The sequence below is a fragment of the Pagrus major genome, chromosome 22 (assembly GCF_040436345.1).
Source record: "Pagrus major chromosome 22, Pma_NU_1.0".
NCBI lineage: Eukaryota > Metazoa > Chordata > Actinopteri > Spariformes > Sparidae > Pagrus > Pagrus major.
Genome location: NC_133236.1, coordinates 10,787,018 through 10,813,018, shown reverse-complemented (window position 1 = coordinate 10,813,018; position 26,001 = coordinate 10,787,018). Strand labels below are relative to the sequence as shown.

Below are 26,001 nucleotides of genomic sequence, written 5' to 3'. Positions count from 1 at the left end.
AAAAAGCCTGCGGCTGCATCTCAACACAGAGAAGGAGCCTCCCAGCTCTCGCCCTGCTCTCCAGCTGATGGTGTGTCATAACTGGAACAAGGTAAGACTCAAACAACACATGGTACATTGGAAGATATTTTATAATATTCAACACGTGACAGAAAAATAACTGCAATGCAACATTTAGTGTTCCAATATCACCTGTGAACAAGGTTTTTGACCTGTAGCTCTTTTGCCGTCCTTGTCGGGCCAATGATTGACTAATGATGGACTATTTGTCTTCCCGACCTGCTAAAAGGAGCCCAATAACATACCAGGAGGTACCTCGATACGTGAGTCGACAATGAGCTGCTAGAATAAGGGCCTCGCCATGGACCTCAACAAAATAGCCTTTATCCTGGGAGCCCTGCTCGGCACTGGTAAGACATAACAGCATCTTTGAATGATAATTATGAATAGATGTACTATAACTATATCACTGCTATAAAATACAAAAAAGTAAGACAAAAAATAGTTTGCTTCACTGACAGTACCTCATCAGGACAACCTTGTCGAAACTGACTGAATATGTTTTTCAGTGCTATTTTCATTATTGAAACAAGCAAGGGTGTATTAAGAGAAAAGTAGGCTGAACATACGTTTCAAGTATATATAAATTAGCGCAGGCATATTCAACTACTTTTTTAGAAGGGCCAGATTTTTAAATAAGTGAAGTGCCAAGTGGCCAAACTTTAACATTCCCTATGTCTGACATGGAAACATGACATTTAAATGGCAAAACGATGCATTTTTATTTAATTTCTCTTCTTACAATTGAAAGACAGACATTATATGTACAAAAGTATGGGGAAAACAATGCACTGTTTTAATCTTAGAAGTAGGTTGTCAGTTTCATTCTCATAAATTAAATTTTGTGAAATAAAAGTATTTTTGCTACAGACACAACTAATGAATGTGCGAGTGAGCCTAAAAACAAAATGATCAAAGGGCAGCATTTGGCCCACGGGCTGCCATTTGCGGCTGCCACCATCAATGAGAAGCAAAGAAGAAGAGACAGATTGAATATAATCTATCTGACAGAGTGACAAAAAAGCAACTTTTTGTCTGCCAATCTAGACCCAGAGTTCCTCTGATTCTTATAAAATTGTTCAGTTTGAATCACATCTCAGCAATCATAATAAATGTCTGACAGTCCAGGGTTATATTGGGTCATTTTATGGCTTTTGACACCCTAAAGAACTCTGGATTGAGTCTGCGTCAATGCTACTGCTGCCATTGAAACCTATACCTTCACATAGATGTCATTCATGGTGTACCACAGGGTTCTATCTTCCGTCCTGTTGTTTTTTTTTTTTTTTATACATGCCTTCACGTGACTCAACAATAAGAAATGATTATACATATCAGTATTTGTTGTGGAGATACACACTTTAATGTAGGCCTATTTATTAACCTCCAGAGGGCAAAAAATGTAGGCCACTTCATGAAAGCAAGTCTGACAATGTTCTGTTGTTCCACTTGAATTACTTTTTAATGCAGAAACGTTTGGTGCATGATATCAATCCTAAAGGAAGAGTGGGGCATTTTGTGAAAAATAAACAGATGAACGAGAGTAGAAAATTGATTCCATTCTCATGGCTGAAGTTAAAGCTAGGACAGTTTGCTTAGCTTAGCATGAAGACTGAAAGCAGGGGAAACACCTAGACTGTTGCATTTCAGTTCCATATGGTTTAATCAAATGAGACACAAAGTGTTAATTAGTGAGTTAGCAGATTTGGCTTACCTTTAGACATAACCTGGCTAGCTGTTTCCTCCTGTTTACTGTTATATATAAGCTAATCTGCTGCTGTTTAAAGATTAATATTTTGCACACTGACATCAGAATCATATCAATCGAGTCATTTTACTCTCAGCAAGAAAGCAAATAAGCATATCATGTTCCCTTTTTTAAGCCTTTTGCATTTATTCTTAATTTTAAGATAAGAAATTACAGCATTACAGCAGCACGTGGACAAAAATAAGTACAGACAAAGAAACGTAAAAATATTTGATTCTAAATAAGAACAATTCAAATAACACAATTCACAACCAAAAAAAGAAAACCTTTTAAAATCAGATTATTTTTGCTTGACTAATTAATGAACAAATATTCTGTTCTGTGTGTCAGACTAAGTAGATAACTGCAACATAAGTCCACAACCCTCATACTGATGAGTAGAGATCTTGAATGTGATGAAACTTCTATCATAGAAACCTAAACTGTGAAGAAATCACTTATTTTTAGAAAGACAGCAAAGTGATATGGTGTTTTCTTACCATGTTGTGTATTTGACACATTACTCACTAGGTTTGTACAGTTCAAGGTTGCTGCCACAATATTTGTTATTTCGCTCAATTGCATAATACTGGTTTCCACACACATGGTTACAAACTGAATGACACATTTAATCCAGTGCTTGTAAAATGATCAAAACATCTGTTCCTTAAGATAATAAAACATTAAATTACTGTAATCAATCAATCATACGGAAAATGTATAAATGTGATCATCTCTTCCATTTGGAAACTATATTTGCACACTGTAAACAGATGCTTTATGTGTGTAATACCCATTTGTGATTTTACACAGTTTTTCCTTCTTTCTTTAACCACTTCAGGGTGCTCTGAAGAAATTCCAGGAGCTTCTTAGCAAAAAGAGAAATACTTCCTTTTTACTGTAATTACATCCATAAGTAGCACAATATACTCATTGTAATATAAAGCTAAAATAAAATATAATAAAATATCCTGTCAATAAAGTGTACAAAGACTCTACAGCTCGAGATACAGTAGTAACACTCAGGGAGTTACAGTTACACATGTGACTTTCCTATACTCAGATAATCTTTATAAAATGTTTTACACAAGCATTTATAATTTTATTCCATTATTTACCCTTTATTATCTGATAATTTGCTGAATTGCTTAATATTTTACATTAAATGCTGAGGGGATGATTTTCTTAGTTTCTAAGTTATCCTTCATTTCACATGTTGGTCAATTAAATAGGTTTTATTGGAAAAAAAAAGTTTAGGGAACAACGTTGCCAGAGCATCAAAATCGAAATTTGTCCAAATATTTGCCATTGTTAGTCTTTGCTCATGTTAGTCTTTCATACGAAATATCATGACTTAACTTTTGTATTATACTAAGACTTACTTATTTAGATTTACTGCTTTGCCTCATACATAAATAGATAAACCAGATATGAGCTGGGATGACATTTATTCATTCATTCATGTTCTGAATGATAGTTAATGCACTGCGTATTTGATGATGAATAAATTTCCTTGTCTCTGTTTTCAGTAAGTGCTACTGAGGTGGACGGCTACTCTAAAACTGAAGGAGCATGGATCCTCTCACTGAACAGAAGACAGTACTCAGTCAACACTGTCAATGACTGTGCCACCAAATGTGACACTGAATCATCCTTCACATGCAAGTAGGTCAAATCAAACTTTTTCATGAAACTATTACACTGAAAGGCTCAGCATCATGACCTGACACCTGTGCTTTGTTTCCACAGGTCTTTCATATACATTGAAAAGGACCAAGAGTGTTGGACAGCAGGAGCAAACTCTAAAACAGAGACCATCCTGCGCAGAAGCAGCACAGCTTTATATGAAAAAAGTGGTAAATCTGTCATAATGAGTTATATAAGTAGCCTGAAGTATCTGGGTTTTTTTAAGTGTCTTTTTTGGTCTCCTTTCAATGTTAACACATACTGGAATTTCTGAGTGCACATACTGCTCCAGTTGGGAGTTTACAGGATATTTTTTAGCCTCCACTACATTGTGGTTAATGTTTAGTGCATGTTGCATGATCAGTGATGTTTGGACTGTCTGCAAACACAGTGAGGAGGTGACGCACGTAAAACACTACTGTGACTCAAGTTTTGGGGATAAAAGATCACTTCAATGAGATCAGATAAATGACTCACTTGAAGAATTGTCTGATAAATATGTCCCACAAATAACCATTATTTGAATGTGTCAATAAGCATTCCTCCAAAACAGCAGGCTGATTTCACTGAAAGATTTATTGAATTATTGTTGATAGCGTCCTTTGGTGAATATTGTTTTGTGTTTTTGTTTTTTGCCTCATCTAGAATATCTCCTGGAGTGTGTAAATGGAATAGGAACAGATTACAGAGGAACAAAGACCAGATCAAAAACCGGAAAGACGTGTCAGAGATGGGATGCAAAATACCCACACAGGCCCAAGTGTGTACTTGTGTATTATAATCGCAACTTACATATTAGACTGTTTACTTTAAAAAACAATGTAATAAAATGTATCATAATGTGTGCGCTGCAGCATGACACCTGAGAGCCATCCCCGAGCAGACCTGGAGTCAAACTTCTGCAGAAACCCTGATGGAGACAATGGGGGACCCTGGTGTTACACCACCGACCCCAACACCCGCTGGGAACACTGCAATGTACCCAGCTGCACTGGTAAATGTTCGGGGACCATCAAGGGGGTCGTGAATTAATTAATCAAGCAGTATAAAATGGAACATTTTTAACTGACATGCAAACACCCAGTCCAACTATTGTGTGTCAGCAGTGGCAAGCTCGCCATACAGTCAAACAACAGGGCATAGAATAAGTTTCAGACCACTTTGTACTATATCAGACATAGGCTTGCCTGGGATAGGCCATCTTTCACACATGAGCGCGCACAACTAAGATGTTTAAGCTTATAAAAAGTGAAATATCAGTTTGTTTGGCATTTCATTTCCATGCACCATTTTAAATCATTTAGTGTAGGCATGCATATGAACTAATCTCAAGTCTTAAAAAATGACAGGTATATTCACTTATTATATTTATAGTCGCCTGCTGTGACAGTGGGCTTGTAAAATATATATACACACTATTCAAAATGAGTTAGGGATATTGAATTATTTTGGTGTTTCACTTGTTTGTTTATCTGAATTTTTATTTTGTGGATATTTTTGGTCCCCATTTGACTTTTACTGCATATCCGTGCAAATGCATATATGCACCCATATCCCAATATCTCTAACTCATAGTGAGCAGTGTCTAATAACTGACCAGTGTCTTACCTTGTGTAGAAGTAAGCGACTTGTCCTCCATGTTCTCTGGAGATAGCTTTGCTGTCATGTCGTCCTCAATGTGATGAAAACCTTATTTCTTTCATCGTTCCTACTTCTCCTTATTGCAGAAAAACTTCTTTCAGAGGTGGCAGAGCCCGTGCTTCTGTAATCTTGTATATATATATTTAAAAAAAAAAAACTGGATAGCTCTCTTCGGTTTACTGCTCAGTCTCTTCCTGTCACGAAGGTCATTTCCAAATGACTTCCTCCGCGCCGCTGTCACTGTGGAAGTGGCGCATGCGAAACAGACGACAGCATCCTTTCTAACCGAATAGTCCAGCCAAGAATACTAATAGTAAGTGGGAAATGATCGTTTAGATATTACAATTATTTCTGTGGGGTCTCCAGATAAAGCTGGCTGCTTGGGACTGCAGTGTTTTGTTTTGTTCTCTGCTGTGGGGTTAGCTTAGCTCGGCTAGCTATTCCAGATCGGCTCCTGGTTGTTTTGCGTGTCCATGTCTTCATATTCTGTCTGCTGCTGGCCTGGCTGGAAGGCTCAGGTGGCTGTTGATGAACTATTTGAGTTTTACTTGATTTTTTTTCTTTTCTAAATATCGCCGAATGTCCATAGCTGGTCTTTGTATGACAGCAAGCTAGCTAACTAGCTTGCTGAATCGCCGACTGCTCAAGACAGGAAACTCGCGTCCAACGTCATATGTCACAACGTGCCATGTCACATGACTGCTTTACAACATTACATTTATCACAAAAACACAAATATTGGAAGTCACATTTAATTCTAACAATCGTTTTCTATTTTATTGGATTACTTAAAATATATATTTATATAGGTGTAGGTAACAGTGCCGAAGCCACGCCCCTTCCGGTTTCCCTCATGTGACCTGGTGGTAAATGGAGAATGATAAATAATTTTTTGTGCCATGAAGTGAAAATATGATGTTTGTCGATTTATAAGATAATTTTTCAACTTGAGAAAGTCGAGGTTTGTCATAAAACTAATTAAATATAAGACTGTGAAAATACATAATTGTAAAGAGAAGAGAACAGTTTACAAAGAGTTCAGGAACAGTACCACATACAAAACAAATGTAAGTGAAAATAAGGATACATAAAGGACATCAAACAAGGAGAATACCAATAAATATATGTTCTCAACATAGAATAAGATAAAAATTAGATGGAGAAAAATAAAGTAAGGAGACAGACAGATGGTTTCAGGGTAAAAGGTTTGCAATGACAGTTTTCAGCCACTGGGGGGTGTAGGTTTATTGTCATTGTGAGTACAGCCTCACAGTGAACCCAGTGAAACATGTTGATTGATATTTACATAAAACTTCTCTGAATTTGGTTGTATTCCAGAAATCCCATGAGAAGGGAACCCTGTAAATGATTGATGAGTTGGGAACATGCCGAGGTGGACACAGATGCAAAAGCACAGCATAGTGCAGTCCAGGATCCCTCTAATAAATGCTACCTTGGGGAAGTTAATCTTTAAACCATCTGTATGAGGCAGGTGTTGATTCAACTTAATATTATGGACATGTTCAATATTCTTCATTGAGATTGAGATTAAAAAGACAAGAAAATAGTGTTGACAGCCTTTTAAATAAAAAAACAATTTTCTCCATATTCTTTTGTAATAAAATGTTAAATAAATCAGGCTATTAATGATGTACCAACAAATCCCTCTGTATAAACCTTTAAATATACATATATCTTTATATAATAAGTAAAACTGGACAGTTTGGAGGAAAACTGGTAGGTAAGAGGAGATTTTTAGACAGCATGAGAAAAAACTGATTTATAGAAAGCTACATTTGTTAGATTCCTTATATAAGACAATAAAAGTGAATAGTGTAAACTAGGCCTATCATAAATGAAACTTAACATAGCAAATTGGCGTTATCTAATTAAATATGTGATAATTTACATATCTGAAACTAAAGTAAACACCTAAAATTTTCAGTTTTCTTGACCACATGTAGGCAAAGCAAAATAGCCCAAAATATTCAAACTGGCCTGTGCATGTAAAAACTATTTTTCACCTGTAGTGTGTTTGCAGTGTTGTTAAGTTACAGTAGATATTGCACTTTTCTTAGATGTTTCTATTATTTTAGTAAACAGCAGACCAATACAGCAGGTAGTGTGACATGTCTGTGCTTGTGTCTCTACAGAGGATTGCATACACTGCAGTGGTGAGGACTACAGAGGGAAAAGCTCCACTACAGAAAATGGCTTCACCTGCCAACGCTGGGACTCCCAGAAGCCTCACAACCATGGCTACAACCCCAGCGCGTAAGACTCATAGACACATTGATCTATCAATCAACCACAAGCACAAACACATTTTCCAGAAGCTAAACATTGTTTCATACGTTTTCTTCAGTCTTCCAGAGAAGTATCTTGAGGGGAATTACTGCAGAAACCCAGATGGAGACCCCCGACCCTGGTGCTTCACTACCAGCCCGTCTAAACGATGGGACTTCTGCTCCATACCCCGCTGCAGTAAGGCCTCTTATTTTGAAACGTTTCTTTACTTCCTGCTGTAAAAACATAGCAAAAGGTCATACTTGAGTAAAACTAAAGATATCATGCTAAAATATTACTTTGGTAAAAGTGAGTCAAGATAATCAATGTATCTGATATTAGATATACTCAAGTATGAAAAGTTAAAGTAAATTAAAGGCCTATATATATTTACATACAGGTATACAGTGTATGCTAGGAAATAACCAATTATTGGCCCTTTCTGATGTTTTTTTTTATCCAATTGCAGGTAGAATAAATTAATTCATAAATTTTTCGTTGGCTCTTAAGTAACTAGTAAATAAAATTATCAAATAAATGTAGTGGGTAAAAAGTACAATATTTGCTTCCAAAATGTTGTGGATTGGAAGTATAAAGTGGCAAAAATGGAAATACTCAAGCTACAAATACCTCAAAATTGTATTTGAGTAAATGTACTTAGTTACATTACATCACTTGACCCATTTTACCAGTGTAACACCTTATACCTGCCCAAGCTTCCATCACTGAGAGGTGGGATCAGAATGATTTCATTCACAAATAAGAGTAGGACCATTGTGTCAAACTGACCTGAGGCACAAAAGAAAAGATTGTTTTATTTTAATATTGTTACAACATGATACTCGATATAGTAAGTTGTTGTACTATGAGTCCTACAAACAACCCGTCTCGTCTTCTGTGCTCAGCCTCTGAGCCTCCCACCATCGTCCCAGAGACGACCTGTGCCACCGGTGAAGGTGGATCGTACCGAGGCACGATTGCTGTGACGGAGACTGGTAAAACGTGCCAGAGCTGGTCGACTCAGACGCCACACAAACACAACCGCACGCCAGACAACTACCCCTGCAAGTAAGAACTACTGGAACCCATAACTGTCGTTTGTCTTGTTCTTTTAGCTAAATGGGTGGTGACGATGTACAGGTGAATGCCCTTAGAGTAAACCAGAGGTATGACGCCTTTAATCATCATGTACCTGTGTTCATCATTATTCTTAATGTCTATTTGTCAGAGGCCTTGATAACAACCACTGTCGTAACCCTGACAATGAGAGGATGCCCTGGTGTTACACTTCTGACCCTAACACCCGCTGGGAGTACTGCAAAGTGCCAACCTGCGGGGATGGAGCCGGACCAGGTATAACAGTGATCAACAATGATGATGTCGCTTTAAAAACAGCTGCAATTAAGTTTGAAAATGCAGAAAAATTTAGCAAGATTTATTAGCGTATTCACAATAATTTAGGGTTCTATAATCTGTTAATGTACTTTGAAGAAAGAGCAAAGGAAGGAGAAGTGACAAAGCAAAAACGATGTACCAGTTAGGGTTAGGGGGTTTAGTTAGGGTTTGTTGAACTCTAACTAATTTATCAATGAATCAACCTGATATCTTGTCTCTTGCTGCAGATGAAGCAGTGATCCCCCCAGAGGAGGAAGACTGTTTTCAAGGAGACGGCACGTCGTACCGTGGCATAACATCAGAGACTATCAGTGGAAAAAGATGTCAGGCCTGGAGCTCCATGAGTCCTCACTCCCATCAGAAAACTCCAAGAAACTTCCCCAACGCGTGAGCATCAAATGGTGTCTACTAATAGATTTTATATTTAAAAATGCAGATTTGACCTTTTTGTACCCCTTTACTCTTCCATTGTCTTCGTGTTACTGTTTTCAAAGTCCCTGTTGCTGAGCCTGAGCCAGCTAGGTACTGACATAAACAAGCTAGCAGCTCTTGCCTTTCTTTTTCAGGGATTTAGTCAATTTAATGCCACAACTCGCATCCCCATGTGCCCCATCGCTGCATCCTGGATTGAAGCACCACCCAAGACAATCATGACTGATTTAAGCCAGATGGTGTTTTTTCCCGATACCAGAATGAGAACTGGTGCAGCCAGACCTTTATCGACACTGACACAGCGCTAAAATTGACATTAATCGTCGGTTATTAGGTCAGAGCAAGCCCGCCATTATAGTACATCTGGTTAAAGGCAAATCCTGCCCCCTGCTGGTATTGAATTACCAGAAACAAGCCAACAGAGATCATTAACTCCTTTCCTGGTTTGACTCTAGGAGTAAAATTAAAAACCTTGTTGGACCTTGGTACCTGCTATCTTCAAGTTCCAGGTTTTCTCTTCCAACAGAGACCTCAGGAGGAATCTGTGCAGGAACCCTGATGGAGACCGAGCCCCCTGGTGTTACACTACAGACCCCAGAGTCCGCTGGGAGTACTGCAACTTGGAGAAATGCCCCACAAATCCTCAAGGACCATCACCCACCAGACCCACCCAACCTCAGGCCCCATCCCCCGCCACCCAGACCCCACCAGCGAAAGGTAAACTGATCGACCATTGACATGTTTGTCAGTTTATTCTATCTTTTGTTCAGTCACTCATTTTTCTTTCTGTTGCTGTGTTAGACTGTAAGATTGGAAATGGAGACACATACCGGGGTCCAACCTCCATCACCATTCTGGGTGTGACCTGCCAGGCCTGGAGGTCTCAGAGTCCCCACCAACACAACAGCTTCACCCCACAGACTCACCCCACCAAGGGTCTGGAGGGCAATGTAAGCGTGTGTTGAGTTGTAGACTTTCTGAGTGATGACATTTCACTTTAATATTAAGAGTTGGTAAGTCATTATATTTGTTTCCAGTTCAGTGATTCTCTCCTTGTGTTTTACTGTCAGAACTGCAGAAACCCAGATAACGATGTGAACGGACCATGGTGCTACACCACTGATAGAAACAAGAAATGGGACTACTGTCAGATCCCAGACTGTGGTATGTGAACATACGACTATTTGTGTTTAAGACATTACAGTTAATTATTTGACCTTTTATGTACTCTACCTACTTGGATGGAGGAATGGCAATATTGGTCTGTCTGTAGAAATTTGGTCCAGAGTGAAATAACTCAAAAAATGTTGAATGGATTACCATTAGATTTGGTAATCATGATCCCCAGAGGATGAACCCTATTGATTTTGGTAATCCACTTGACTTGTCATCTGTTGCTAACAACAGGTCAAAATCTTCACTTGTACTTTGAAATAAATGATACAATTTTTGTCAGCATCAGTTGTACATTGAGATGGATGCTAATGTTAGCACGCTAGCAAATCATGTCATGTTACCATCCCAATCGCATTTTAGTATGCTAATGTTAGCATTCTGAGATAAAGACAACATGTTAAACTTTTCTTTATAAATGTTATGTTCATATGCTAATTATGAGCATGTTAACATTCTAGCTGTTAGGATGTTATGATCCATTACAGAGATGAAACCGTTAACACTGATTAGTCAATCAACAGAAAACTAAACAGTGACTATTTTGGTAATCAATAATTCGGTAAATAATTGTATTTTTTTAAGTTAAAACACCATAAATCTACTGCTTTCAGCTTCTTAAATGTGAACATGGTGTTTTTTTTATCATGCTGACTGTTAAGATAAATACAAAATGTTGTCAATTCATGTACCTGGCAAGTCTTAAATCAATAAAATGTTGACTGACAGCATATTTTTGTTTGTTTTCTGTTAAAATAGGCAGTCTTGCAATACACTATCCACTCGTAGTGACTATAGCATTTTTCAACCTTTTTTATACACCAACATACCTGACATTTTATAGACCAAATGATTCATCAAATAATCAAGCTAATAAAGAAATAGAAAAATGTATTTGTCACAGCCCTAATCCAGCAGTTATTCAACTGCAAGCACAGATGAGTTCAAGTACACCAGAGCCCAGAAAATTAAAGTTTAGACTGATGAAAGCAACAAAACTTTACAACTTTGTAACATTCATCACAATCAGAATCAAAGTCCTCTTTTGATCCAACAGTTAGGTTTTTTCTTGTATAACATGTTTGCAAGGCTGACACTACCACAAATTCAGCTTTGTGTTTCACGTCTCTTCTAAGAATTCATGACTGTGAACTTTCTTTCTAGCTGGACTGAAGTGCGGTACTCCAGTCACCAAACCCAAGCGTTGTTTTGGTCGCATTGTGGGAGGCTGCGTGTCTAAAGCTCACTCATGGCCCTGGCAAATCAGCCTCCGGACCAGGTGAGTAGAACAACACTAAAAGATTGTTCCAAGGGACTTACTACATTTGTGAAAATATGAAGGTTTAAGTGAAAATGGCACTTTTGTATTAAGGCAAAGACTAACCCAGAGTGCTCTGTGGCTCTCGTGTGTTCGTTTCTCTAATCCTGAGGGTTCAATAAGTCTTTAGTCTTGAGCAGCAGTAAATGATCTAAACAACATTGCAGGTGTTTCAAACATCAGTAGTTAACCTTTTAGAGAAACGGGATTGATAATGACAGTGTGGTATTCATGTTTCCCGACTATTTGTCAGAAAGAGAAACATTATATTAGCATTGGACTCTTTAGTAGGGGGCTTATCTTTAAATATAGAAATATTTTCTGATATTAAAACAGGTGATATTGTATCAGCTGATGCCGTTTAATTGTCTTACATAAACATATATCTGTGTGTCTCATTCTATCAGTGCGGGAATTCATTTCTGTGGAGGAACTCTGATTGACCCTCAGTGGGTCATCACCGCTGCACACTGCCTGGAGAGGTCAGAGAGACGATTAAAAAACATCTGAATTAAATCATGTAATAACATAGCCACTGTACAACTAAACTGTGCATGTGTGTACATGTGTTGTGTTCTGTAGGTCCAAACGGCCCTCAGCCTACAAAGTGCTGCTGGGTACCCACACAGAGCGAGCCACCGAGCCGTCGAAACAGGAGAGGAACCTGGAAAAACTGGTGCTGGGGCCCAACGGAGCCGACATCGCTCTGCTCAAACTGCAGAGGTGAGAGCTGATCATCAATCATCAAGTTACTTGATTTTATATAACAGTAAATCAAATATTTATCAAAAACTTTTTGTTACTTCTCATACTGGCCTAATGTAATGTAAGTATACATATATATGTATATATATATATATATATATATATATATATATATATATATATATATATATATATATATATATATATATATATATATAAATTTGTACTTTTAGAATCTTCAGACAAAACAAAACAAGTATTTTGAGGACATCAGTTTGAGCTTGTGATGGATATTTGTCATGTGGAAATGTAGATAATAATCAATATTAAATAATTGAGACTGATGTTCCTACATGTGTTTGTGTGTTTTCAGCCCTGCACTAATAAATGACAAAGTCCTGCCAGTTTGTCTGCCAGAGAAGGACTTCATTGTTCCCAGTGGAACCGAGTGTTACGTTACCGGGTGGGGAGAAACTCAAGGTACAGGACATCATGTGTTTGTTAAAAGTGATGACATTTTGATCGGTCCACACCTCTTTAAAAAGCTGTTTGAGAGTAAAGATATAGACATACGTTTAGGGAATGCATTTTGTTAATTAAGTTTTTTTTTCTTGCTTAAAGTCTTATGTTTTAGTGTAACAGAATATTTGATACTCTTTAATCCTGTCTTGATGATGGTAATGACAATGATGAGGAAGAGGAGGGTGGTGGAATACTAAAGGGAGATGTGTTGCAGGTACAGGAGGTGAGGGCATCCTGAAGGAAGCTGGTTTCCCCGTGATCGAGAACAAGATCTGTAATCGTCCCTCCTACCTGAACGGCCGAGTCAGAGACCACGAGATGTGTGCCGGAAACATCGAGGGAGGAACTGACAGCTGCCAGGTATGAAAAAAAAACAAAAACAACAACTGGAGAACATTTTAGAGCGTTGTGCGTTTGCCGTCTTTTTTAATACGCTTACACGTTTTTTACAAGTCTGCCATTATTCAATATTCAGTTTATGGAAGAAAAATCTGTGATTTGGTTCAAATTAAAGACAAAATAGAGGCACTGTTCAAGTGGTGAACCTCCAGTGAATTGTTTTTGTATCACAGCTCAGTGCTACATTAGCCAATACAAGCATAACACGTCCAAATCTCAGACTGAATAAATTGAGTTGTGGGTAAAGTTTGTTTTCACAAATAAGAAAAGAAGACTGTGGTTCTGCTGATTTTTTTATTCTTTTTTTTAACCGTCTATCTTGTATCCTACATCAGGAGTACAATAAGGGCTGCAATTTACGATTATTTTCATTTTTGATAAATATGCTAACTATATTTTTGACTCTAGGAAATGTTTAAAAAATGTCAAAAATGTCACAATTTGAGACTAAATCAATTATGTTGTCCAACCAACAGCCCAAAACCCAAAGACTCTTCAATTACTGTCATAAATGACAAAGAAAATCAACAAATCCTGACATTTAAAAAGCTGGAACCATTTTAGCTTGAAAAATCATTAAAAAAATGAATTGATTGTCAAAATATTTGGCAACTAATTGTCTTCCCACTGACTAATCATTTAATCAACTAATCGTTGCACCTCTAAGTGCAGTGCTCAATCGGTGAAGTCCTCTTTGCAGACGCAGCAGTTCTTTAAATGAGTAATAGAGCCCAACCGATCCTTGATTTTTGGGGCTGATATCAATATTAAGAAGTAAAAAATTCTGATATTTTACAGTTTAACAATAAACGTCATTGTCTGAGATAACATCAGTGCACCAAAACTTACTGAACCTACTGGGAATTTAGTAATTATAAGTTATCCCAAGCATCTTTTTCTAAATTATAATCTTTAAAAATGAGCTTTGATATCAGCACATATCAGCCAACATACAGTATACATTGAACATGAAGTTCGTACATTCAACAAAATGAAATCAAAATGTTGAATACAACTTTTCATTCCATTAAAAAACTGCGTACACAACATGAAACAGGAAAAGCTCTGCCTTGTTTAAAACCTCTTTGAGTAAGCAGTTCCTCATACTGATGGATATGTTACCTTCAGTACATCTGTCCCTGAACATCAGTGTTTCTACATCTGTGTCACTTGCTGCTGGTCTTTTCCAGCCTTTTGGCAGCAGTTGAACTGAAAACCATCTAAAGCCCCAAATGTGTCAATAAATAAGTTGTAAAATACATTCTGCTACATGTAAGTCTGTGTGTTTCCTCCCTGCAGGGTGACAGCGGTGGTCCTCTGGTGTGTAATGCCCAGAACAAGTTCCTCCTGCAGGGTGTGACATCATGGGGTTTAGGTTGCGCCAACGCCATGAAACCCGGCGTCTACGCTCGAGTGTCCAAATTTGTCGACTGGATCGACACAACCATCAAAGCCAATTAAAAACTATCCAACTTTAACAAATACAGTGGCTCCGAATGTGAGGAGATGCAAAAAGAGTTACTTTAGTTGAAGATACTTTAGCATGTTTGTGTTTCGTGTCAGCTAGTGTTTTGTTTCCTCTGGTGAAAACACTTTGAGCAGATCATATTTCTGATTTTTGGATGTAACAATGTGATTTCTGTATTAAAAAATAAAAAACTTAATCAAAGGGAATTGGGGAAGTGATCCTTTATATAAAATGTATAAAAAACCTACTTCCTTGTTATTAGTAGAGGTCAATACACTATTACAGTAAAGAAAATCTACACACGTGAACACACACAATCACACAGTCATGTCTTTGCAGTCTATCACGTCTGATTTTAAAAGTGTCTTCATTTGTTGGCTTTCCACTTCATCCTCCTTTTTCCTGTGACCAAAAACAAACATATTTTATTAACAGTAAATAGAACACACATCTACACAAAGGACTACATTGAAATTTGAATTTTAAAAAGTGAATCAATTTAATTCAGGTTATCTCAAATCACAAATTAATTGACTATTTTTTAGCATTACTACTTAAAAATTAGGCATCAATTTATTAAATGATAGCTGTAACAAACATGTTTTGCCTTTAGTGTAAAGTAGCTAAATACTGTTTACACCTACATGTACTTTACACGCACAGTTTTTGAGGTACTTATACTTGGCTTATCTTTTACTACAATACATTTATTTAACAGTTTAGACAGTTATCATGTGTAACATATGTACCCTGAACTAATACAAATTATCATATAACTGCTGTTTACATGTTAATGCAACATTATTAATATTTCAATAGCATAATACATATACAAATCTAACACGCTCAAATGGGCCATTCTGCATAGAGTGCTGTAGTAATGCATCTTAAAACCGCTACACCACTCTATTGATGGTACTTAAAAGGAGCTTTGGACTGGGATGGGCCGGGGATAACTGGTTAGCATGCTAACTTCAGTAGATATCTCAGTAACACAACACACAGATGTCATTATCTCAAAACTGTCATTTCTTAACAATCTGTTGATAATGTTGGTGAGTAATTAGTCATTTTTGAATGTACTCAACTAAAATTCTTACACATTTAAAGTAAAATACTTGTTCTGTCACTGGTCATTTCTTCTTATTACCCCTGACTGATGAGGAAGAATGAGAGTAAAAACTGTGTGATTAATTTCAGTTAGGATCTCACCTGTTAGGAAACTCAATATCGTCAATGGTTTCAGGGAGAGGAACTCCTCTGGTTTCAGGCAGCAACAACACCAAACCTCCAGCTATGAACGCGACCACTCCTGTATGAAATACAACATGGAGGTTTAAAACACTGACTGACGGATTAAAAAAAAATAAAAAACAAAAAAACCCTCCAAAATCCGAAAGTATTTCCAGTAACGGAATATGGATTCTAGCAACAATGGCAACATCACAGGATGATAAAAAATAAAGTTCATCTGTTGCGATCAAATGTAAATGTATTACATCTAATTCGAGAGAAAAAAAAAGTATTATTAGTATAATTTTATTTTATTTTAAATGTATCGTTTTGTGGAGGGTTATTTCAATAAGCTGCAATTTTTCTCAGGTCAAAAAGGAAAGTTTTCGATCTACTAGTAGATCCACGTTTCATCCATCACTTCTGGCCATGGTTACCAAACAGTGTCCAGGTGTGCCTTGGGAATTGTCACAACCATAGATTGTTACAGAAATATACAACAAGTAATGAATACGTTTTTAATTTACTATATCCTGTGTTGTACATATTCACCTCCTACAGTGGCAAAATCTATACCCTAAAAAAATCCTTTAAAAACGCTCCAGGGGACTAAAAATAAACGTGTACAAAATGATTAAAACCACTGACCTATGGTCATGAGCTTTAGGTAGTGACCAAACGAATGAGATCAAACATACAAGCGCTCAAAGTGATTGTCCTCTATAGGGTGGCTGGACTCACCCTCGACCCTGTTTACACCTTACACCTGATTGCAGTGCAATCTGTATCAGGACACGTTATCTGAATAAGTGAAATATATGTTGATTCAAGGTCTGCACGACGACATCTTGAGGTAGACTTGCTTGCACTGTGTTCAGAGGTAGATGTAAACCTTGGAGATGCCCTCAGGAGGGGTTACAATAGAGATTACAATATGTCCACTAGTTCGCAGCAGCTTTGACATCATTGCAGTCATCATTAAAAAATGTCAGAAACCTACCAAAGATGATGAGTGGCAGCTCCAGCCAGATGACAGCAAGTCTGTAGAGCAGGAACGGAGATACGATGCCTCCAATATCACACAGAGTGGAACACACCGACACTCCCAGGTTCCTGTATGCAGATGACCATTTAGTGTTACCCTTATACTGTACATTTAGACTGGGTGATGAAAAGTTGATCAGTCTGACCTCACCTGATAAATGTTGGGTAGAGCTCCGTGTTAACAAACACCACCATCTCAAAGGCCATGGTGATACCCAGCCGACCGATGCAGGCCACCACCGTCTTAAACCAGAACATACCTGCAGGGACAGAGGCAAATACAGGATTGTGTGCATATTTAGAGAGTTTAGATGAACCTATTCCTTTTAGAACGTCTGCAGAAACCAACATTTATCAGATTTATAATGTCTATAAGGTCTTTATAGAATTCTTGTATCTATAAGAACTGACTCGAGGGATAAAGCGAAATAAGTAAAATCCTAACTGAGGTAGTAAAAAGATGTCCTTACTGTCTGGAATGAAGGCAGTGATCACGCAGGCAGCTCCAGCTACGATGTTAGCGGCGGCGAAGGGAAGCCGTCGGCCGATGCGTTCGATGGTGAGGAGGATGAGGAAGGCAGCGGGGAACTCCACCAGGCCAGAGATGAGGAAGTCGATGTAGACGTTTCCTCCAGCTATCCCCACCCGCATGATGAGGCCCTGATAAACCACGGCACTGGTGAACCTGCAGAGACGGAAAGAAGACTCATGATCTCCAACATTTTGAGACTTGTTTGGCTCACATACCTGTGATTCTAGGTGAGTCTCACCAGTTGAACATGAGGATGAAGGTGTGTTTTCTCATGTTTGGAGTTCTGACAAGGTCCAGCAAAGAGGCAGAGGGGGAGTCACCCTCCTCTTCAGTCAGTGTCTGAAACAGGTCATCAAGATACAGTTGTGTATACAGATTATTTGACACACATTGATCACGAAATGAAGTAGCTGTTTGCTTTCAGAATTAATGACTAAGCTGCTGAATCGATTTACCTCAAAGTTCTTGGAGAGTTTCTTCTTGTTCTCTTTCGCCATTGCTTCAGTGATCTCCAAAGCTTTTGAGGGGTTTTTCTGAGAGATGAGCCACCTTGGAGACTCTGGGATAAACCTGAGAACAATTTTGCAGACACATAAATGTCAGTAACTGTTCACCAACACACCTTCTTGTAATGGACGATCAGAGCTTGGTCTCTTTCTTAGTCTGATGTTTTCTTGATGCAGAACATTGTGCCAAGAGATCCATTTTATGCCTTGGATAGCTAAATAGCTAATAGCTGATAGATGAGAGGAATGCGTGAGGAGAGAGATGGGGGAGGACATGTGACAAAACACCCTGGCCAGCCATGACTGATATTGCGGTCCATGTTTAGCACCTTAACCTCCTGGCATTTGCTGGTTCCAGCTTCTTAAATGTGAGCAGGGTTTGAGTTATAATCTGATCTTTGTGGCGGTCTCTAAAGTTACTAACCTTAACCCTAACTAATGCAAAGGCAGAGATAGGTAAATAGGCTTTATAATATACTTTTAATTTGATATAATATAATATAATAGCCGAACAGATGCATTCAGGGAGAGAGAGAGGAACAAACGCATACGTTTATTTACACAAAAAGAAAATATCTCCATGTATAACATTTGCCGAACGAACAAGTAAGTCCAAATAATTAAAATGTGTTGTATACAGTATTTTAAAAGTTTATACAGTTTCTCTTACCACAAAAAGTCTCAAAATAGAGCGTCTTTTAAGGGAGTCTGGTGACTTTCTCCACTTTCTTCTTTCTCCAAAGAAGTAGCCTATATTAGTTACTGTTTACTTTATTTGTTTATTTTTATGTTTACCGTCAAAATGTTTGGTGTAAATGGTGAAATCAGATAGGTTGTACTTTACTGTAAACACAAAAAACAGACAGGCTTTTTACAGCGATGCCACGACAGATAGACACTTTTTGCGAGGAAATAAACATCCTAATGTATTCTATTTAATGCCAAATTTACAAGAAGGCACCAATGATTTCAAATTTGCTGCAGCCGTTTCACAAAGTTTGTTAAGTTTCTCCTCATGCAGCAATTCTTAAAATCACACTATTTGTAAGGCAGTCTTGGATATTGCTGTTACCAGTGACGTAGCTCCACTGGAAAACTTGTTTCTGTTAACCTTTCTTTTTATATCATTAATGTATAAAATACTAATTACATTGAAAAATGTATTATTTTATTAAGTAATGGTTGTTGGTAATGTATCAGTGACCCCCATAGATTTATGATTTTACTGCTTTCATGGGAGCTCAGATCCCATTGGCTCCCACGTAACTGACAAAAAAGTGACGTGACATATATATACATATATATATATTTATATATATATATACATATATATATATATTTATATATATATATACATATATATATATTTATATATATATATACATATATATATATATATATATTTAGATATATATATACATATATATATATATATTTAGATATATATACATATATATAAAGTTTGGTACCAGTAGTAAGGCAGGAAGAAGAGGTAGGGTGCAGTGATGGCGACCTGCAGCCAGCGCCAGTCAGTTATATAGTAGGCGAGCAGAGGTAGGATCAGGTTGCCGACACTAAAGAACATCTGGTACACTATGCCCACCGTCCGTCTGTACTCCGCTCCAACCAACTCTGTGACTGGCAAATAGAAGAAAGGTAAACATGTTTCAATACAAACAAAAAAAAGAATCACTGAGTGAACACAGATTTCTGCAACAGGCGTAAAGAAATAAACAATCTGACCTCTGACAAGGACTAGTAGGAGTTCTACCAACCGACTCAAACAATAACTTAAAATTTAAGTTCTGTTTTCGAATTGTACGTTTCATTTTCCAGTTGTTTTTTTATACTCATGCGGAAACTTATGATTGGTTAATGTGTTGCTAAGATTAGGTAACTAACCGCTGTGGACTATTCTAAAACAGAGATGGGAATCTTAGCATATGTCCTGTAACTATTCCTGGATATTTATGTCAAATCATCCTAAAAGCTCAGCTCAGTCCAAAGTAAATTCAAACTGTTGTTGAACCATTTGGACCCATTTGGCATGGTTCTGAAAGGTTAAAGTCTTATTTATTTTTCCAAACAGCTCTGTCATTGATCTAGAGGATTTTGAACACACTAAATTATTTATTTATTTTTCTTGCCTGAATTTCTTAATGCAAAAATAAGCCTGCAGATGACCAATAACTGCCCTTATTAGATGGAAAACACAATGGGTCCACATCATATAGTCTTTCGTGGTCCAAGTTCAAATGTTATAACAATATCACTGAAAATGAACACCTTACACATGTTTTTCTAATTAAATATGCATAGAAATGCCATTTTGTGACCTCAAAATACCCCTGCTTCAGAGTTAGAGGAGCATTAAACTCCTTATAGTTCTTTATTTCCATATTTACACTAACTTTGTGCATATGAAATAGTCAAAAACAAGTCCTTAGGGGGAAAAGAGCCCATACAAAGAACAAATTGCCTTAAATGTCATGAACTTGCATATCTAAATTTAGGGCTTTAAAACCCATTTAAACTATATATTACTGAATTAGAAATCTCATTAGCTACATAATGCATCAATCATCCGGAGGCTGGCCTGAAAGTGGCTCAGGGCAGAGAAGATGGAACGTGTCTTTGAAATCACTTGTTGGCAGTTGCAGGCCACAGGTCAGGCATAGAAGCACAGAACTGGTCAAATAAGGTGTCAATCAATAGTTCAGAGGTCAGCAGCCATCATCGGTAACTCTGTATTGCAGTTTATTAGCATTTTTCTTTAAAACAATGGATTTTTTGAGAGATAAAAGCATAAAAAACATCCAGGATAGCAGTTTGTCACTATTTATGTATAGTACTGTGTTTTATACTAAATATTTTACTTAAATGGATCTACTGGACATTTGGGAACAAAAAACTAGCTTTTGTTGGATTTTAATACACTACTGAAAAACTCTTCTGTTTTGCTATCAGAATCTCACATTGCATACAAAATGGAGTAAATATGTAAAGTCTTCATTACGCAGCACATATCCATTCATCCAGCCTCCTTTGACTCCGAAGCCAAAGATGCACCTGACCACCAGGATGGAGACGTAGTTTGGAACCACAGCCAGCACAATCCCTGCGGTCAGATTCAGTATGTTGGACGTCATGATACTGATCCTCCTGCCATACCTGGAGAAATAAAGATGCATCAGTCATTAACCACTACAGCAGCTCACAAATTTGTTGGAAAATATGATGGAAAGCTCTGACATCCAAAACTACAAATCTCTGTATTTTTTGAAATACGTGATAATATCCAAAAACTGACCATGAATTTACATATCCAATGTAAAATAACATTTCAAAATCAGTGAATTACCATAAAATTTTAACATTTGTTTCTACAGAAAATACATTGTTTTTTCTCCACATAATACTATACATATACAGTATATATATATATACACTTTTTTTAGACTTTTTCTTTACTGAAAATGTTACATTCAAGTTTAACACAGTTATTATATTCATTACATTAGATACAACTAGTGGCAATTAACGGTGTACGTGTACGTTGTAAAAACAGTGTAATTTTAGAGAATTTTCCTGTTTATTTTACAGACTTTCCCTGTTTTTTCTTTAAAATACGTGAAAATATCTATCCAAAATATCCCATTTTTTATGTAACACTCATGTTTAATATAGTAATTACATTTATTACATTAGATACAACTAACAGTTAAGTGTACATTTGCATTTTGCCTGTACTTTTTAATACATAAAGAGAGTTGGCAAAACAGACTATGAATTTACATGTGTAATGTAAAATTACATCACAGAATCTGTAACTGTGAAAAACCACAAAAGTTCCTCTTATGTTTTTTGTTTTATACAGAAAGTTGATATTTGTTTCCACATAAAAACTTTTTTTTTGATATTGAAAAAATATTCACATTTTTTCTTTGTGTAAATATCCTCAAACATCCTTAAACATTAAAAGGCCCAAATTTGAACAACATCTCATGTAAATGAAAGCTAAGAAATAAAATCTTTTGTTATTGTACAGTATTTGTGGCACCTGCTGCCATCGAAATATCACAAATGAACAATACATTAAGTAAACACAGTAAAAGTTAATGGTTAAGGTGTAATTGTGGCCAATATGGAAGACCAAGTGGTTATAAATATAATTCGAGGCCTCACCTGTCAGCAAAGTAACCAAAAGCGAAGCTCCCAAGGAGGAAGCCCACATTGAGAATGGACTGGTACATGTCCACCAGCCATGCATCTGAACACACCAGGTTGAACTGAGACAAAAAGGAGAAGTTTACATGTCTTCATACAGGATGTCATCATGTCTCTACAGTCACAAATCAATTAGTTATTTTAGCAGCAGTTTGTAAAATGCTCAACTGTGATTTGGCTGACAATATCAGCACAATTAGTCTAAAATGCAAAGCGTTGGGAAACAATTAGCACATTTCTCGTCTTACCTCTGTGACAAATGACTTCCTGCCTTCATACTGATACTCCCAGCCATCCTTACAGACAAAAACAGATGATTGCATTTACATTAGATGGTGAAAGGACTCTAATATTTGCTAAACAAGACACATCAGACGGAGAAAGGAGCTCTTAATCCGACCTAATGCTCTGTGGGAATTGGTTGGATTCTGCCTGATCAACACAAACATCAGAGGATCATTGCTTTGGGGAAGGTATGGGTAACACTCGAGTCTGAGAATTAGTTCTAAGTGCTGTATCGTAGTCAACTGGACTTGTTTCAGTTTCTTGAAGACGTTTCACCTCTCATCCAAGAGGCTTCTTCAGGTCTAACTAACTGGAGGGGAGTTGCAGGCTTTTAAACTCTGTGTGGGAGTGTCCTTACAGAGTCGTTAAGGACACGTGTGAGCTCTGAGTTTCAGAGTCGTTAGGGCCACTTGTGGGTCGTTGGTCAAACCGGCCTTCATGTGGGTTTCTAAGGCTAGGTGAGCCCAGGTGTGAATGGTTGTTGAGCTGTCTGGGGAGAGAACTCAGTACAGCATTGTAGGTGGGTGATAAGTAATGTCTGAGGCCACAAGAAATGTCCATTAGCTGAGAATCAGCAACTCTCAAACTTCAACGAGGAGAATTTCCCCTGCAGCTCCTTCTCTGCTGTGACTCATTTACAAAATATGCACTGTAACTCAATTGATTTATGCTCTGTGTGCCCCTGAGATCTGTGCACACCACTGACAAAGAATTTTGTACGTCTCACAAGGCCAACACAGTACTGTATTTTAAAATGAAAAGCAGTACATGGCAACAGATAGATCTGAACATAACTTCATGGCCAGAGGAGTAGACGTCACCTTTAAAGAAATGCAAAGAAAAGCAGCCCAATAGTGAAGGAGACTTGAATCAGTGCCAAAAGCTCGTTCAAGCTGTTCTGTTCTTTAATTTGTCACCAATCTGTACTCTTGGCTGGAGGCAGTGACTTCTTGGAGTGTCACTGTAGACTGCCAACTGCTCAGAGACAAAAAAAAAGATGAAATGTTGTGTTTTCTGAAATGCGATATGTTTTCTTTTTGTGTTTTCTGAAATGTTGTGTTTTCTGAAATGCTGTTGTGTTCTGACCCTCAGGGCTACCATACATGACAGTGGTTTCCCAAAATGTTAAACTATTCCTTTAGCTGTTTCCAATCCCTTAAATTGAATGTAAAACCCTCCTAAAATTTTAATTTTGATAGATTTAGCGTCTGAAATCTAACCAGTCTCCACAAAAACATAAATTAGAACCAAACGTTTCACTGAAACACTTAAAAGCTTTCTAGGAAATTATTCTACAGAACCAAATAATCCAACAGCATCGACTTCATTCAGTTTCAGGGATCTTACCTTACATGCAGTAACTGGAACATTAGTCAGGTTCAGTTCCTGTGAGTCACATGTGAGTCCTGTGTTGTTCCAGTCCACCTCATACTGCTCACAGCTGCTCTGCTGCAGCACTCCAGAGTTGTTGACCACAGGAGCCGTCAGCCTGCGTCCGTCTGACAGACTCCAGCTGCATGCCTGCCTCCTTTCCACCACCGCAGAGTGCCGACACCAGTGATCTGGAGTGAAGCCCTGGAAGACGATGCCGACGTACACAGCTGAAACAGGAATTGACAACAGACAGAGCAGGGCGAAGATACGCTTCTGACAGCGGCCAAAAGTCCCAGCCTCTTCCAGGAGGTCATCAAAGGTCGCCATCACTACTCTGATCCTAGTTCTTGCCGCTTGAGGTATAAAAATAAATCCAATTATTTACTGTTGAGCACACCACAGATGAGAGTGGAGCGCCTGTGCTGCACGTTGTTACATCTAATGTTAATAAGCTGTCAGTATTTTAGTCTGCAACATTCTTGCTAAACTAACTAGTTGTTCTTGTGTCTGCAGGAACTTCGGAGATCTGCACTCTTCACTCAACGGGTCGAACTGGATCAGAGTCCAAAACAGCCTGATAGAAACCGTTAAATCTGCAGAGGGGGTAAAGACATGTTACTGTTTAATGGAGTTCAACAGATTGTCAGAGCAATTATATAATCATTGAAAGGACCTCAGCTGAGCTCAAGCCAAAACAAATTCCGTTAGTATGCGTAGAGAGTGCTGCCAGTGTTACACAGCACACACTGCTGGGGAATCACAGTCTCAGTCAGGGGAAACAGATGCTTATCTTTTGTGTTTTTTTAAAGGCAGAACAAGCAGTATTGGCAGGGCTGTCAGTGAACTAATTCCTAAAGCTCATGTGTGCAGCATTTGAGAAAAACCTGCACAGAGGGACACCTAGTGGCAGTTTAACGAATTACATTGTAGTAAACAGCAGTGCACCAGGGTTGTCTCACTATTCTACAAACAAATTCTGTATGTGATCACACTGGACTTAAAGTGGTGAATTTATGCTTTTGCAGAGGTCAAGAAACTTCACGAAATGGTCAGTAGATGGAGGCCACATTCTTAAGATTTTTTTTATTTTTATGCCCTTTGCCATGATTTTTCTCAACGGACTGTTCAGTGTTTCTTTTCACATGGCATATCTATAGGTTATTAAGAAGAATATTTCAGTTCTATAAAGGGTTGGGTAAACAGGACCTTGTTCATGCCATTTTTGGTTGCCATTTTTTTTAAGTAAGAGCAATATATTTACACTGTGTATTTAACTCTCTAAATAGTTGTTTTCCATTCCTGTGCTGAGTTCAAACTGTCTTTATTTTCAGTTTTCATAAATGGTTTACCAAAGGTTGATTAAAAATGCAGATGTAGTCACTGTTGAGAGAAATTTGCTATTTACATGACCAGATATGTTTAATTTTAAATGGATAGTATGTAATTTCTGCCACTAGGGGGCCTCCCTCGTGGGATCATTGGCGTTCTACAATGTTAAGAAACCGACCATTGCTGATGAAAATCAATCTACACAACTCAGCAGAAATGTTCATGTTTTTAAGTTTAATTTACAGTACGTTTAGTCTCGTTCGCCAACTTCTTTCATAACTTTCTGACTCTGGCAACCAAATGAAACACACTGGTACCTTGAGTAAAACTTGTGGACTTCTCTGGGTTTGTCCATTGTTGGTACACAACTCAGCTTAATATATGACAAAGGTCTAGTTGTTTTTTTAGACATTTTAATGCAGAAATCTTATATTTAATCACAATACATACTGTATATTACTTTAATTGCATAATCTGTCTGTGTTAATTTGTATCCAAGAAAACATTAAATAATCACAGCAAACATAAAGCACTGATCTCACTAATGAGCAGTAGATCATCTTGACCTTTGCATACCAGAGTGTATGAGTAACTTGGTTTGTTATTGAAGAGTCTGTGAAATGAGGAGCTGTGCTGTAC

General features: G+C 37.6%; 2 protein-coding genes across 2 annotated transcripts; one reads left to right on the top strand and one right to left on the bottom strand.

The window, feature by feature from the left end:
* On the top strand, positions 1–15,038 carry plg (plasminogen). The gene is made up of 20 exons (XM_073493458.1): positions 1–91; positions 290–410; positions 3,337–3,472; positions 3,557–3,663; positions 4,139–4,253; positions 4,348–4,487; positions 7,288–7,408; positions 7,500–7,618; positions 8,326–8,488; positions 8,649–8,773; positions 9,043–9,202; positions 9,774–9,964; positions 10,049–10,197; positions 10,318–10,411; positions 11,585–11,699; positions 12,146–12,220; positions 12,321–12,461; positions 12,817–12,923; positions 13,180–13,325; positions 14,664–15,038. Exons 2-20 carry the CDS (start codon positions 362–364, stop codon positions 14,823–14,825), a joined length of 2,415 nt encoding a protein of 804 aa, XP_073349559.1. The 5' UTR covers positions 1–91; positions 290–361; the 3' UTR covers positions 14,826–15,038.
* LOC141018475 (solute carrier family 22 member 2-like) lies at positions 13,645–24,588 on the bottom strand. The gene is made up of 12 exons (XM_073493459.1): positions 24,007–24,588; positions 22,623–22,670; positions 22,333–22,436; positions 21,164–21,318; positions 19,617–19,785; positions 18,097–18,211; positions 17,880–17,980; positions 17,580–17,794; positions 17,261–17,369; positions 17,066–17,178; positions 16,045–16,144; positions 13,645–15,234 (listed from the first exon to the last, which is right to left on the bottom strand). The coding sequence occupies exons 1-12, from the start codon at positions 24,358–24,360 to the stop codon at positions 15,150–15,152; spliced, it is 1,668 nt and encodes a 555-aa protein (XP_073349560.1). The 5' UTR covers positions 24,361–24,588; the 3' UTR covers positions 13,645–15,149.
* Positions 24,589–26,001: the final 1,413 nt, after the last annotated feature.